The sequence below is a fragment of the Triturus cristatus genome, chromosome 10 (genome assembly GCF_964204655.1).
Source record: "Triturus cristatus chromosome 10, aTriCri1.1, whole genome shotgun sequence".
Classification (NCBI taxonomy): Eukaryota; Metazoa; Chordata; class Amphibia; order Caudata; family Salamandridae; genus Triturus; species Triturus cristatus.
In genome coordinates, this window is record NC_140593.1 from 757,916,916 (window position 1) to 757,929,045 (window position 12,130).

The window sequence follows — 12,130 nt, forward strand, 5'->3', positions numbered from 1 at the left end:
GAGCCCAACCTCTCAGATGCATACAGCGGAGACGCTCGGGTCAAACGGTCCTTCCACCCCATAGCTGCATTAGCCGCGTGCCAGACACGCACCATGACACGCGTCGGTCCCGTCAGACGGGAGTCGGGCGCGCCAGAGTAGAGCGCTCGATTATAATCGCCACCGGGCAGGAGCATCCTGTCCATCTCAAATGCCGGGTTCAAGGCGGGTCCGTAAAGGCCATGATTAATTGCAGCTAGTTGGGAGGCCCAGTAATACCGTTTAATGTCCGGGAGGGCGACCCCTCCATCGTACCACGGGAGCGTCAATTTAGCCAGAGCAATACGCGGTCTCCCGTCCCAGAACAGGCGCCGCTGGAGGCCCTCCACCTCACGAAAGTAGCGTGCCGGGACCAAGTCCATGGTATTCTGGAGGGCGTAGAGGAAGCGCGGCAGGGACATCATTTTAAATAAGGCCGCTCGGCCGAGCGGCGAGAGCGGCAAACGCCGCCAGCGCACCACGTCCTCCTTCAAACGCTGGAGGGGGGGCAGCAAGTTCCGCTCATAGCGGGCCTCCGGGTCAAGAGTGATATATATACCCAGGTACCGGAAACCCTGGGAGGCAATCTGGATCGGACAGTCCCGTGGCAGGACCGGAGCCTCCCCGGAAAGCACATAGACACAGGATTTCGCCCAGTTGATGACCAGGCCTGAGTTGCGACCGAAGGAGCGCAAAACATCAACCAGGACGATCAGTGATTTGCGCGGGGAGGCGAGATACAAAAGGATATCGTCAGCATAGAGAGACACGCGGTCCTCATGCTCGGGGGTCCAGCGGAGACCACGGATAGAAGGGTGCCACCGCAGCCACTCCGCCAGGGGCTCCATGGCCAGGGCGAACAGGAGAGGCGACAGGGGACAACCCTGTCGCGTGCCCCGCCCCAGCGCGAATGGGGCCGATACTCGCCCATTCACCACCACCTGCGCCAACGGGCCCGAATATAGCAATTTGACCCAGCTGACGAAACCCGGGCTGAACCCAAACTTCGCCAGCATCGCCCAGATATATGGCCATTCGAGCGTATCAAACGCCATGGTGGCGTCCAAGGACGCCAAGATGGCCGGCTCCCGCACAAATGGGACACGCGCGAGCACCCCGTGTAAGCGCCGCAGATTAAGCGCCGTGTTGCGGTGTGGTATAAAGCCCGATTGGTCTTGGTGGACCAAATCGCCCACCACGCCAACCAACCGGTTGGCCAACACCTTGGCGAGGATTTTGGGCTCCGCGTTCAAAAGCGAAATCGGCCTATAGGATGTGACCCGTTCACGGGGCTTCCCCTCCTTATGGATCACCACAATTGTAGCCAGACGCTGGTCCGGCGGGAGGGAGCCCTGCGAGTGGGCCGCAAGGAACATCGCGCGCAGGTGGGGCGCCAACACATCCGGGCGTAGCTTGTATAGCTCAATGGGAATACCATTGGGGCCCATGGCCTTGCCGGATGCAACCGAGCGAATAGCCGAGGCAATTTCGTCCGAGGTGGGCGGGGCGTCCAGCGAGTCCCTGTCCTCCACCGTAAGGGAGGGCAGTGCGATGTCCCGAAGCAAGGCATGGGAATCTTCCTCCGAGCAGGGAGAAACCGGGGAGTAGACTTCGCGGAAATAGTCCGCGAAGCAGGAGACAATGGCTTCCGGCTCGGTGACACACACACCATCCACGCTCTCAATCAAAGGCACCACGCGGCTCGCTCTCTCCCTCTTATCCAACCACGCAATCAATTTGCCAGCCTTGTCACCCACATCATACAATCGCCCCTGTTGCTCTCTACCGAGGCCCCTGGCCGCCTCCGTGACGAGGGCCCGATAGGCCGCCTGCTTTAAATGCAAAACATGCAACTTGGCGTCTGTTACCCCGCTCCCCAGGTCACCCTCCAGTTCTGCAATCTCGGTCTCAACCCGGGTCACCTCCTCCCGCTCGCGCCGCCGGGCATTGGAAATAAAGGAGAGGGCCTCCCCTCTAAGAACCACCTTGAAAGCCTCCCACAGGGAGATGGCAGACGGGACCGACCCCACATTCTCATCGAAATAGCGCTGTAAGGATTTGATCAAGTCGGCACGAATGGTGGGGTCGCGCAAATACCATGCGTTAATCGGGGCCACCCTGCCATCCCCCCTCGGGAAGACATCGAAATGCAACAACAATGGGGAGTGGTCTGAGATACCCCGTGCCAAATGGCGCACCTCCCCCACCCTCCCTGCATGGGCCGCCGGGACAAGGATGTAATCAAGCCGCGAGAGGCTACCATGGGCCCCCGAGTGGAAGGTGTACTGTTGCAATCCAGGATGCTTTAAGCGCCAGCAGTCCACCAGGCCCAGCGTGTCTAAAAGGCCGGGCAGCCACGCCTGTGCCAGGGGGAGGTCCCTAGGGGGATGGCGATCCATAGACCCAGAGGCAACCGCATTAAAGTCCCCTCCAACCACCAACAGGCCACTCGGAAGGTCCAGAAGGAGGCGCCCCAGGTCCGCAAATGTAGTGGCTTGTAACCCAGGCGGGACGTACACTGATATAAAGATAAATACTCTACCCTCCAGTCGTCCCACCAGAACAGTGTAGCGTCCCCTCTCATCATGGCGCACCTCGTCAATCTCCAACGGGAGCGAGTTCTTGACCATAATACCCACCCCCCGCGAGCCCGAAGTGAAGCCGGAGTGGGCCGCCAAACGATATCCCCGCCGATTCATTGCATGAAAGGTGTTACCTATAAGGTGCGTCTCCTGCAGGAAGACAACATCTGGTGAAATACGTTTTAAATACTGCAGGACCACACCACGCTTAATCCTATCCCCCAGGCCGTTAACATTCCATGACAACACAGTCAAATCCCTACCCCCCATCATACGTCGAAACAATCGGTCGTCCCCCACCGAGCATCTTAAAAACGACAAAACAGTTGCGGGTTTGCCTTGCGGTGCTAACAAACAACACACCCCCCCCACCCCCCGGTCCCAACAGAACTCCCCCCTCCCTGCACCCCTGCATGAGCCCAGACAGCCCCCCCAAAGTGCAGTGTGCCTGTCGCCCCATAGCTAAATACTAACTAGTCCCCCAGAGGAGGAGGGAAGCCCCCAGCAGACCCCACCCGACCTCCATGGGAGGGGAACATACGAAAGCAATATATGGTAAAGGAACAATATCCAGAGCAAGGCCTATACAGTCACCCCTCAATTCTGATCCGGCGGGCCCTCCTCGCCAGCCGCGCCCCCCCCGCCCCGATCTCCAGGCAAAGTGTCTAACCAGTCCCCAGCCGCCTCGGGCCTGTCGAAGAAGTGCGTACGGCCATCCACCTCCACCCTCAGCTTAGCCGGAAAGAGCATTGAGTACTTGAGGTTTAGGTCCCTTAGGCGACGTTTAATACCAAGAAAGCCCTGGCGCTGCTTCTGGACCGCCGGAGTAAAGTCTGGGTAGAAGTGTACATCCATGTTGTCCAGCCTGACCGGTCCCTGTTGCCTGGAGGTCTGGAGGATGGCATCTCTGTCCCGAAAATTAAAAATCCGGGCAATAAGAGGCCGCGGCGGGGCACCGGTCTTAGGGCGGCCCCCGGGGACCCGGTGGGCACGCTCCACCGCAAAAAGCTTACTCAGCCCCCGGGGCTGGAGATGGGTCAGGATCAATTCTTCCACGAAGAGATCCGCCGCCTCCGCCTCTCGGCCCTCCGGCACACCAATAATACGGACATTATTCCTCCGGGCCCGACCCTCGGAATCCTCTAGTCGCCGATCCATCAGGGCGCTCACCTGGCCAAGCCGGCGCACCTCCTTCTGGAGGGCCACCACGTCCGTCGTGAGGCTCGTTGTGGTGTGGGCCAGGGAGTCGACTCGGTCGTTTGTTTTTGACAAGTCTGCCCTCACAAGGCCCACATCCACCAGGACCGAGTCAATTTTTTGCGCCAAGGTATCGAAACGCTGGTCCACTGAGGCCTTCATCTCCGCGATGGCGCCCATGACGTCCCGGAGGGTCGGATCCACCGGATGGGCAGGTGCCTCCGTCGGGCCCACCGGGGATGTCCGCGATGTCTCCGGAGAACCCTTCTGGAGCGTGTAGCGATCCATACTATTGGCCTGGTGCGCCGTGCCACGGCGAGTTGTCTTCATCTTCGCCCGGTCGCCATCTTGTTTGGTGGACATGCTGGCCCTTCCACCGTCGTGCCAAGATCTCCAAACGGGCCGCCACACCAAATCACGGGTGTCAGGGGGGGGGCGGGGGCGACCACCGGGCCGCGGGTCAACCCACCGCCAGCGGGTCAGCCGGGCACCTGGACAAGGCCACACCACCGCACCCCGCTCCGCAGCCCGACCCCGCTTGAAGCAAGGAGGGCGCAAAAGCGAAAGTGAAAGTGCGGGGTACGCGAGTCGCCCAGCCCCGCTCGCCGCTGTTATTCACTTTGTCCCCGGATCGCCCCACCACTCCAATCCGGGGGGCCGGCGAGGAGAAGGCCGCAACCTTCGATCGATGCTCCCACCGGTGTTCGGGGTCCGATTCGAGCCCAAAAAACGGGTGGCGCCTCAGCTCGGGTTCCCCGACACAGTCCCCTCAACAAGGACAGGATATCGCCAGGATTAATTCAGGAGGTCGCGGAGGTCCTCGGGAGCCTCGCACCTACGCGGCCATCTTGGTTGCGCGCTAGGCTCCTCCCCTCCACCATTCCAGTTTAACTCGTGGCAACAGATGTACATTTGGTCTGCAAAGAGTTGGTGCAATCTTCACTTTACCCACATGGCTTAAAAAGTATTTCCTGAGTTTTAACATATTCACCGTGCATACAATAACCTTAGTTGACCGGCTGCTAGTGAAAATATGTAAGGACCACATGATTATTTCAAAAAAGTTAAAGCCTTGTGTGAGTGAACCAGATGTGTCCTAAATCGGGGTCTGCCCATTCTCAACTCCCTAGCAAGTATTTTACTAGGATTTATTGTGCTAGTATACTCTTGTCTAGCTTTTGAAAATCGAATAAGCAAGTTATGCTTTCTGTGCCATTAGTTTTCTTTTTCACTGCAAGAATGTAGTCCCTCTACAGGTCTTTGTTACGTACCAAAATATGAGACCGTGTTTGAACCAATCTTAATGCCCCCCTTGTACTTTTCTAGGTGCATGTCACATTTGGAAAGAGTGTGCTAGTGACATTTTAGGATAGCCTTGAAATGACAGTCTAAAGGTGCCAGAGTGGCTCCACATTATTTTCTTGTATTTAGTTGTCAAAAGTAGATCATTAAAGAATTTACCATTTGGTGAAGCCACTTGATTGGCTATTTCTTGTGGGAGGTTGTTAAATGGTATGTTTAGGCACACCGTTTAATCCAGCTTCTCTACAGTAGGCTCAGGCCAATAGAAATTGGGTCTCTAATACCTGTCTTTAATATGTCAAGAATTGCAGTGAGTTAACTTTGGCCCAGTTCAGCCACTGATGTCACAGAAAATTGTTTGGCAGAAAGATGTGTGGGATTAACGGTGAACCCAGACATGTTGACTTAAAAGGCCCACCCAGCAAAAACCGTAAGGTGTTTTCTTTAAAGAATTTTCAATGATGGACCTATTTTGATAAAGGTTTGACGTTTATTTACATTTGATAGCCAATGATGCAGGGTTGCATGCAAGGAAGTCTATTCTTTAGGCTGCCACAGTCTTGTTCTAACAGACACCAAAGAATGTGTTAAATTGTACATATATATGTTTAGTCCTGATGAATTTGATTGGACAAAACACATTAGCTGGGCTGGTTGAGTCATTTTGAAATAGTTTGATTTGGATAAGACTGTCCTTGTTATCAGTTGGAAATAATGTAAGGAGGATTGCTCCTCAGTGAATAGTATTGTTAAATATGGGCAAATAGATAAAAAATGGAACACTCACGGTGGGCTTCCTCCCCTCACCTGGTATTAAGTTAGAGGCATTTGTGAGTGACTGTTTACAATTGTTGGTTCATTAAAGTTGACCTATTGGCTTTGACAGTGTTTGTCCTCTGTATGTATGGATATATTTTCGGCTATTTTCCAGTTTTGATTTCTGTTCACATGCTCCATAATTTCCTGTTTTACAAAAAACGTCTGAAATATGCTTCACATTGTGGCTGCCTGCTGTGGCACTTCATCTGAGTGGGGCAGATAATCTAAGTGGGGCAGGTAATCTAAGTAAGTTATTCATTCCACTGAGATGTCACTTATTCGAAATGTATGTAATTGGTTTCTACCTGTCCACCAGAAGGACTTTGGCACCGTCTCAGGTTATGAAGCACCTCGTAAATGCAGTTAGTTGTAAATTAATACTTCTACATTTTGTGAATTCCACAAAAGTCTGAAATGTGCTTTAAAATCTGTATCATTTTAGGAATCCCATATTTAAATCAGGAAGAGGAAAGACAGCTACGAGAGCAGTACGAGATGCGCTCCCAGTCAAATGGTGCAAGCACCATGTCCTACATCTCTCCCAACTCCCAAAAGACTCCAGTGAATGTACCAGAAGATCAGAAGCAGTTTATTGAGACAGTGATGTAAGTGAAAATCGCCACTACACAAATTGAAATCACCATTGACACTTCACTTCCTTCTCCAGTTCCATATGGAGTCCATAGTCTGAGATATCTTGTTAATTGACTTCATATTGTTTCTGCTTATCCTTCTTACAGAGTCTGTTCCTTTAACTTTGAAAGTGATTGTATCTGTGAAATATACACATGTATAATTAGTTATGTAACCTTTCTTTTCTGGCAGTTTAGGAGAATTTGAGTCTGTTCCTTGAGAAATACATGTAGGACATTGGACTTGTATGTGGGAGACATCCTTTTATGGTAGGGTTGATGTAAGTCACTTCCTTCGAAGTCTTGGCAATACTCTTAGAACTGACACCCTTGAGTGGTAGTCCCCCAAACATTTTGCCTTCACTGCTCCTGTTATGCTGGATTCGTTTTTGCTGGCTTTAGGACTTTGTGTACTTACTCACCAAGTGCTTGTGCTTTTTCCCTAAAGTATGGTAAGCTGGCCTACACCAAGTTGGCACCTTTCATTTACCTGTAAGTCCCTAGTAAATCCTACTATATGTAAATGAAATGCTACTAGTGGGCCTGCAGCACTCATTGTGCCACCCTCTGAAGTAGCCTTTGAAAATGTCTCAGGCCTGCCACTGCAGCCTGCAAAGCAGTTTTAAACTGCAATTTCGGACCTGGCATAATAAGCCTTTTGCCAGTCCTAAACCTTCCTTTCTAATGCATGTCACCCCTGAGGTATGCCTTAAAGGCTCATAGGGCGGGATGCGTTGTATTTAAAAAGCACGACCTGTGGGTTTGAATTTTACATGTCCTGTTAGTGAAAATCCCCTAAAGTAGTTTTTCACTGTTTCGAGGTCTGTCACATTGGATGACATTGGGTTACCTCGTTCCACTTAATTGATAATTTAAGTTTGGAAGCAGAGAGGAAAATTGTATTTGCACTCTTACGAATTGCAATTTGCAACCTTCTTTAGTAGTAAAGTCTGGTTTTAAGTCACAATTTTGAAAATGCCGCTTTGACAAAGTTGCAATTTTTCAGTCTTAACCATTTAGTACTTACTGCCTGTGTCCTGGGTCATGTTTGTTTAAAGCTCAGCAGTTTGCCTTTGTGTATTCCTCCCAGACAGTAAGACAAAGGGTGACTAGATGTTGGCAGGATGGGCCATCCTGCCAGATGGTTGGGGCAGAGCTGTTCCCTGTCCAGCTTAGACTTTAAAGGTCTGCCTCTAGCACATACACAAAGGAACTTGACACCAGTCTTTGGTCACTCTAGACTACTTGACGCTCGGAAAGGGAAGAACGTTACAGGACCAGAGGTGGGAGTAACCCCCCTACTTCAAAGACTGACAACAGGTATAAATATTGGACATCTTGAACCATTCATCACGTCACTTCTGGATGAGTGAAGGACTGCTGTGCCGCAGAAGGGACTGCCGTACTGCCTGAGGAAGGAAGCCTGGACATGTTCTTTGAATCCAGGGTCACAAGAGTGTCTCCATGGGCTAGCTGGGTGGCCTCCTGTTCTCAGCTACAGGTCACAAGCTCCTGACGCCTTCCTGCAACTTCCCAGCTGACCTGCAACAAATAGACCTGCCTGAGCCCTGCTGGCCTCTGCTGAAGTGAGCCCCTGGTCTCCAAGAGGTGCTCCCCAGGCCATGGACCCATGGCTGGCATCTGAGTGCATTCTTGGAGAAATGCTTATGTTTTGAGCTCCTCATGCCGAGACTACTGTTTGAGGTGACTGCCACGTGCAGCTCCGGTGAGCCAGACTTGTTGAGCTACCGTGACTGCCAGGGAGGACCGACCAAGAGATCTGCACTTAGCACTACAGCAGTGACAGCCCACTTAGTTTTGTTACAGAAGGACACATTCATTTTTGTTAGGCATGGGGCGATCAAGTGATTTACCCAGAATCACAGAACGTTGAACGTCGTTGACGAGACTCGAACCTGGTTCCCCAGCTTTGAGGTCAACCGCTCTAGCCGGAAGACTACATCCTCTCCTCTCTCCTTGTGGCCTCTGCCACTGCGAACTGGACTCTTCGCCTCAGACTTTGAGAAGGTAACTTCAGCTGGGATTAACCTAGCCCCATTATCCGGCCTGTGCTCAATCACCTCGAGTTTATCTTTGTGCTTTTAGGCGCTTTACTTATCTAAAACTTTGAAATTTCATATTTCTAGTTCTACTGATTGGTTTTGTTCTGTTATCATTTTATTTATTACAATGTACTCTAATTTTTCAATGTTTGTGTAGGATTTTTCTTGTGGTTTTCTCACTTGATTACTGTTAATGTGCTGCATAAATAATTTACACTTTGACACTTGTTAAGCCGGACTGCTTTTTTGCCAAGCTACCAGAGGGTTAAGCACAAGTTAATTTACCCTACAGGTTAATTTGTGATTCATCCTGACAGAAATTATGGTTGTTACTTGCGAAGGGTCATCGCTCCCTACCTGAAAATCCAATTTCCTACCCATCCCAGTTATGTGGGGTCTTGGCCATAATTGGTAGCCTAAGCAGTGTATTGAAACCTCTGCAATTAGTTCAAACTTCGTTGTTTGTCTCCCTTTGTTCTTGATGCTCGATAACCTAGAAAGAATATAAATCTGTAGAAGATTGAAAGCTGTAAAGAAGGGTACTAAGTTTTTTGCCACCTGAATTCGTCAAACAAAAGCTAGGTTCAGGCTCTGAATAGATTTTTGTCTGAATCCTAATCTGTTGTATTTTGGTTAGTTTTACCTACAGTAGGAATTGCACTTAAAGACCCTAACCAGTTACATCATCCATAGTTGGGATGGGCAACAAGCAGTGAACAAAGTTGCAAATATCATTTATATCTGATTAATGAGAGCAGGAGTCACCCGTACGCCATTAATAATAATTACTAGATTAATCCCACTAACTGTTTTTTTTCTACCCATCGAAAAAGCACTTTAACACCTTATCAGGGGTAATGAGTGTTGTAAGGGTGCAATTACTACACAGTACATTAGTCCAATAACAGAGTACTTGGAATATTTTGATCTGCCACAGCGTTCTTGCAAGATAAAGGCGTCCACTGTTGAAAATGGGTCCACTGTTTCTGGGAAGGCTACACCAGAGTGTCTACGTTTTTTCTTGACATTTTAATTTTCCTCACAGTACAAACATCTGTGCCCAGATGCCCACAGCACTTAAGCTAGGATGAATATCACTTGCATATTTATATTGTGATATTTTTTATTTTTATGGTTTTATAGAGCGCGTAGTCACCCGGTGGGTATCGCAGCGCTGAACCTTTTTACTCGCAAAGGGGGTTTGGTCAGGAGAAGTGACAGCTTAGGGGAAGAGTAGGGTTTTGAGGGATTTTCTGAACCGAAGGAGGTTGGGTTCTGCTCTGAGGCTCAGAGGGAGTGCATTCCATTTGTTTCCTGTGTTGACCGAGAAACGGCGGCCACCTATGCGGGCCTTTTTCACCTTGGGGATCGTAATGAGGTTTCCGTGCTCCGAGCGAAGCGCTCTGGTGGGTCTATAGGGGGTGAACCAGTTGTTTAGTATGGGAGGACCGGTGTTGTGTAGTACCTTGTGGGCGAGACAAAGGGCCTTGAAAGTGACCCTTTCCCTGATAGGGAGCCAGTGCAGCTTCCTAAGTGCGGGTTTGGCAGATGATCTAGCCGGGGTGTTCGTTAGGAGTCGGGCTGCGGCGTTTTGAGCTTTTTGCAGAGTCTGAAGAGTGGATTCTGGAGAGCCCAGGTAAATGGCATTGCTGTAGTCCAGCCTGGATAAAATTAGGCCCTGGATCAGCATGAGACGCGGCTGGAAAGGTAGTAGCGGGAGTACCTTCCTGCAAGATTTAAGTAGACCGTAGCATATGCCGGCCGTCTTTCTTGCCTGTGTCCTGAAGGTAAGGTCGGTCTCCAGCCACACTCCGAGACTCTTGACCTCCTTCTTGGGGGTGGGGGGTTCACCCATGCAGGCAGGCCAGATGTTAGAGGGGAGGTTCGTGGTTTTATGTCCTAGGAGCAGGATCTCCGTTTTGGAGCCATTTAGTTTCAAAGCAGAGTCACTCATCCACTGATGTACGTTGGAGAGACAGTCGTGGAGATTAGAGGGCTCTAGCTTGGTGTGGGACAGTGTCACCACCAGTTGTGTGTCGTCGGCATAGCTGACGATAGTGACTCCGAAGGGTGAGACGAGTTCCTCCAGTGGGGCCATGTAAACGTTAAACAACGTGGGGCTCAGGGATGAGCCCTGAGGCACGCCGCACTGGAGGGGGATGGAGGGGGAGCGGCTTTCGCCTTCCCATACTTGGTAGGAGCGTCGGGAGAGAAAGGACGATAGCCATTTCAGCACTCTGTCTTTGACCCCAATATTCTCCAGACGTTGGGTTAAGACCTGGTGGCTGACCGTGTCAAAGGCCGCGCTTAGGTCTAGGAGGACCACTGCCACTGATCCTCCTGTATCGATGATTTCCCTAGTTCTTTCTACTGCTACGAGGAGAGCAGTGTCCGTGCCCTGACCTGGTCTAAAGCCTGTCTGTGAGTCGTTGAGGAGTTGGTTTGACTCTAGGTAGTGCGACAGTTTTTTATTCGCGAGTTTTTCGGCGACTTTACCTATCCAAGGGAGGAGTGAGATAGGTCTGTAGTTGGAAAGGTCTGCTGGGTCAAGCGACGGTTTCTTGAGAAGCGCTTTGACGACAGCCTCCTTCCAGTTTGAAGGGACCTCTCCCTATATGATATGATATGATATGAGCATATAACTGAGAAATACGGATTGCAACCAAAGAAAGCATGTTTATATAACTACACATTCACTTATTGGGCTATACTTTAGGCGTCCTTAATCATTCAAAGGCTTGCTGTACAGAACAGACCCCCGGTTCACCATAAATCTGTAGTGTTTATAGTGTAAGGGAGCACTTCCGTAGTACTTTGTCTGCTCATCCACTTTAGGGGCCAAGTCAGCACGTGTAGATGTCATCAGCTCATCACTAATTCCACCCATATTATGCAGTCATCCTCCACTTTCTCATCTGTAAGCTCTTTTCTAATACAAGTGTCTAAATCTTTGAAAGAAAAGCATGCCTGCCTGAGCTCACTTTGAGCCGGCACAATGAATGAGATGGAGAGTAACCTTCTCCACCCAAGAAGCCCTGAATGGAAGGTTCTTAGAAAGAGTACCCAGAGAGCCATGAAAGATGAGCGAATTCTGGGGGGCAATAGGGCGGCGATTGCCCATTTTTATAATGGACTCACAGGACACCAATGAAGATATGGACCTAGCACTTGGCTGACCTAGTAACTGTGGTGTGTGGATGGCAGGGTCATGAGGGGGCAAGTATGCTGCAGTTTTGTACAGTTATACTTTACACTACTAGTAGTCTTCTTACATGGAGGACTCTGCTTCTTTAACAGTAGCATGCTCTTCCTGTCACTTACTGCATCCTGCACCACCACAACTATGTTCTGTTCTTGAACATATCACCCTATAACGCACAGATCTGATTTGGCTGGTTTCTTCTGAAACCAACATTGTTTTGCTTTATTCACTGGGCAGACAAACCGGTTATCGTAGGGGAGACTTTAATCAGTGATGGGTGCGGACCTGGCCAGAACCCAATGTGCATAGGGAGGT

General features: G+C 50.5%; 1 protein-coding gene across 2 annotated transcripts in view; it reads left to right on the plus strand.

Annotated features, from left to right (window-relative positions):
• The window catches only part of PARN (poly(A)-specific ribonuclease), an 806,720-nt gene that overhangs the window by 81,054 nt on the left and 713,536 nt on the right, over nucleotides 1–12,130 (plus strand). For both annotated transcript variants that reach the window (XM_085628287.1, XM_085628288.1), the window contains exon 7: nucleotides 6,361–6,523. In XM_085628287.1, coding sequence (XP_085484413.1) covers nucleotides 6,361–6,523 — 163 coding nt within the window. The remainder of the gene's footprint in view (nucleotides 1–6,360; nucleotides 6,524–12,130) is intronic.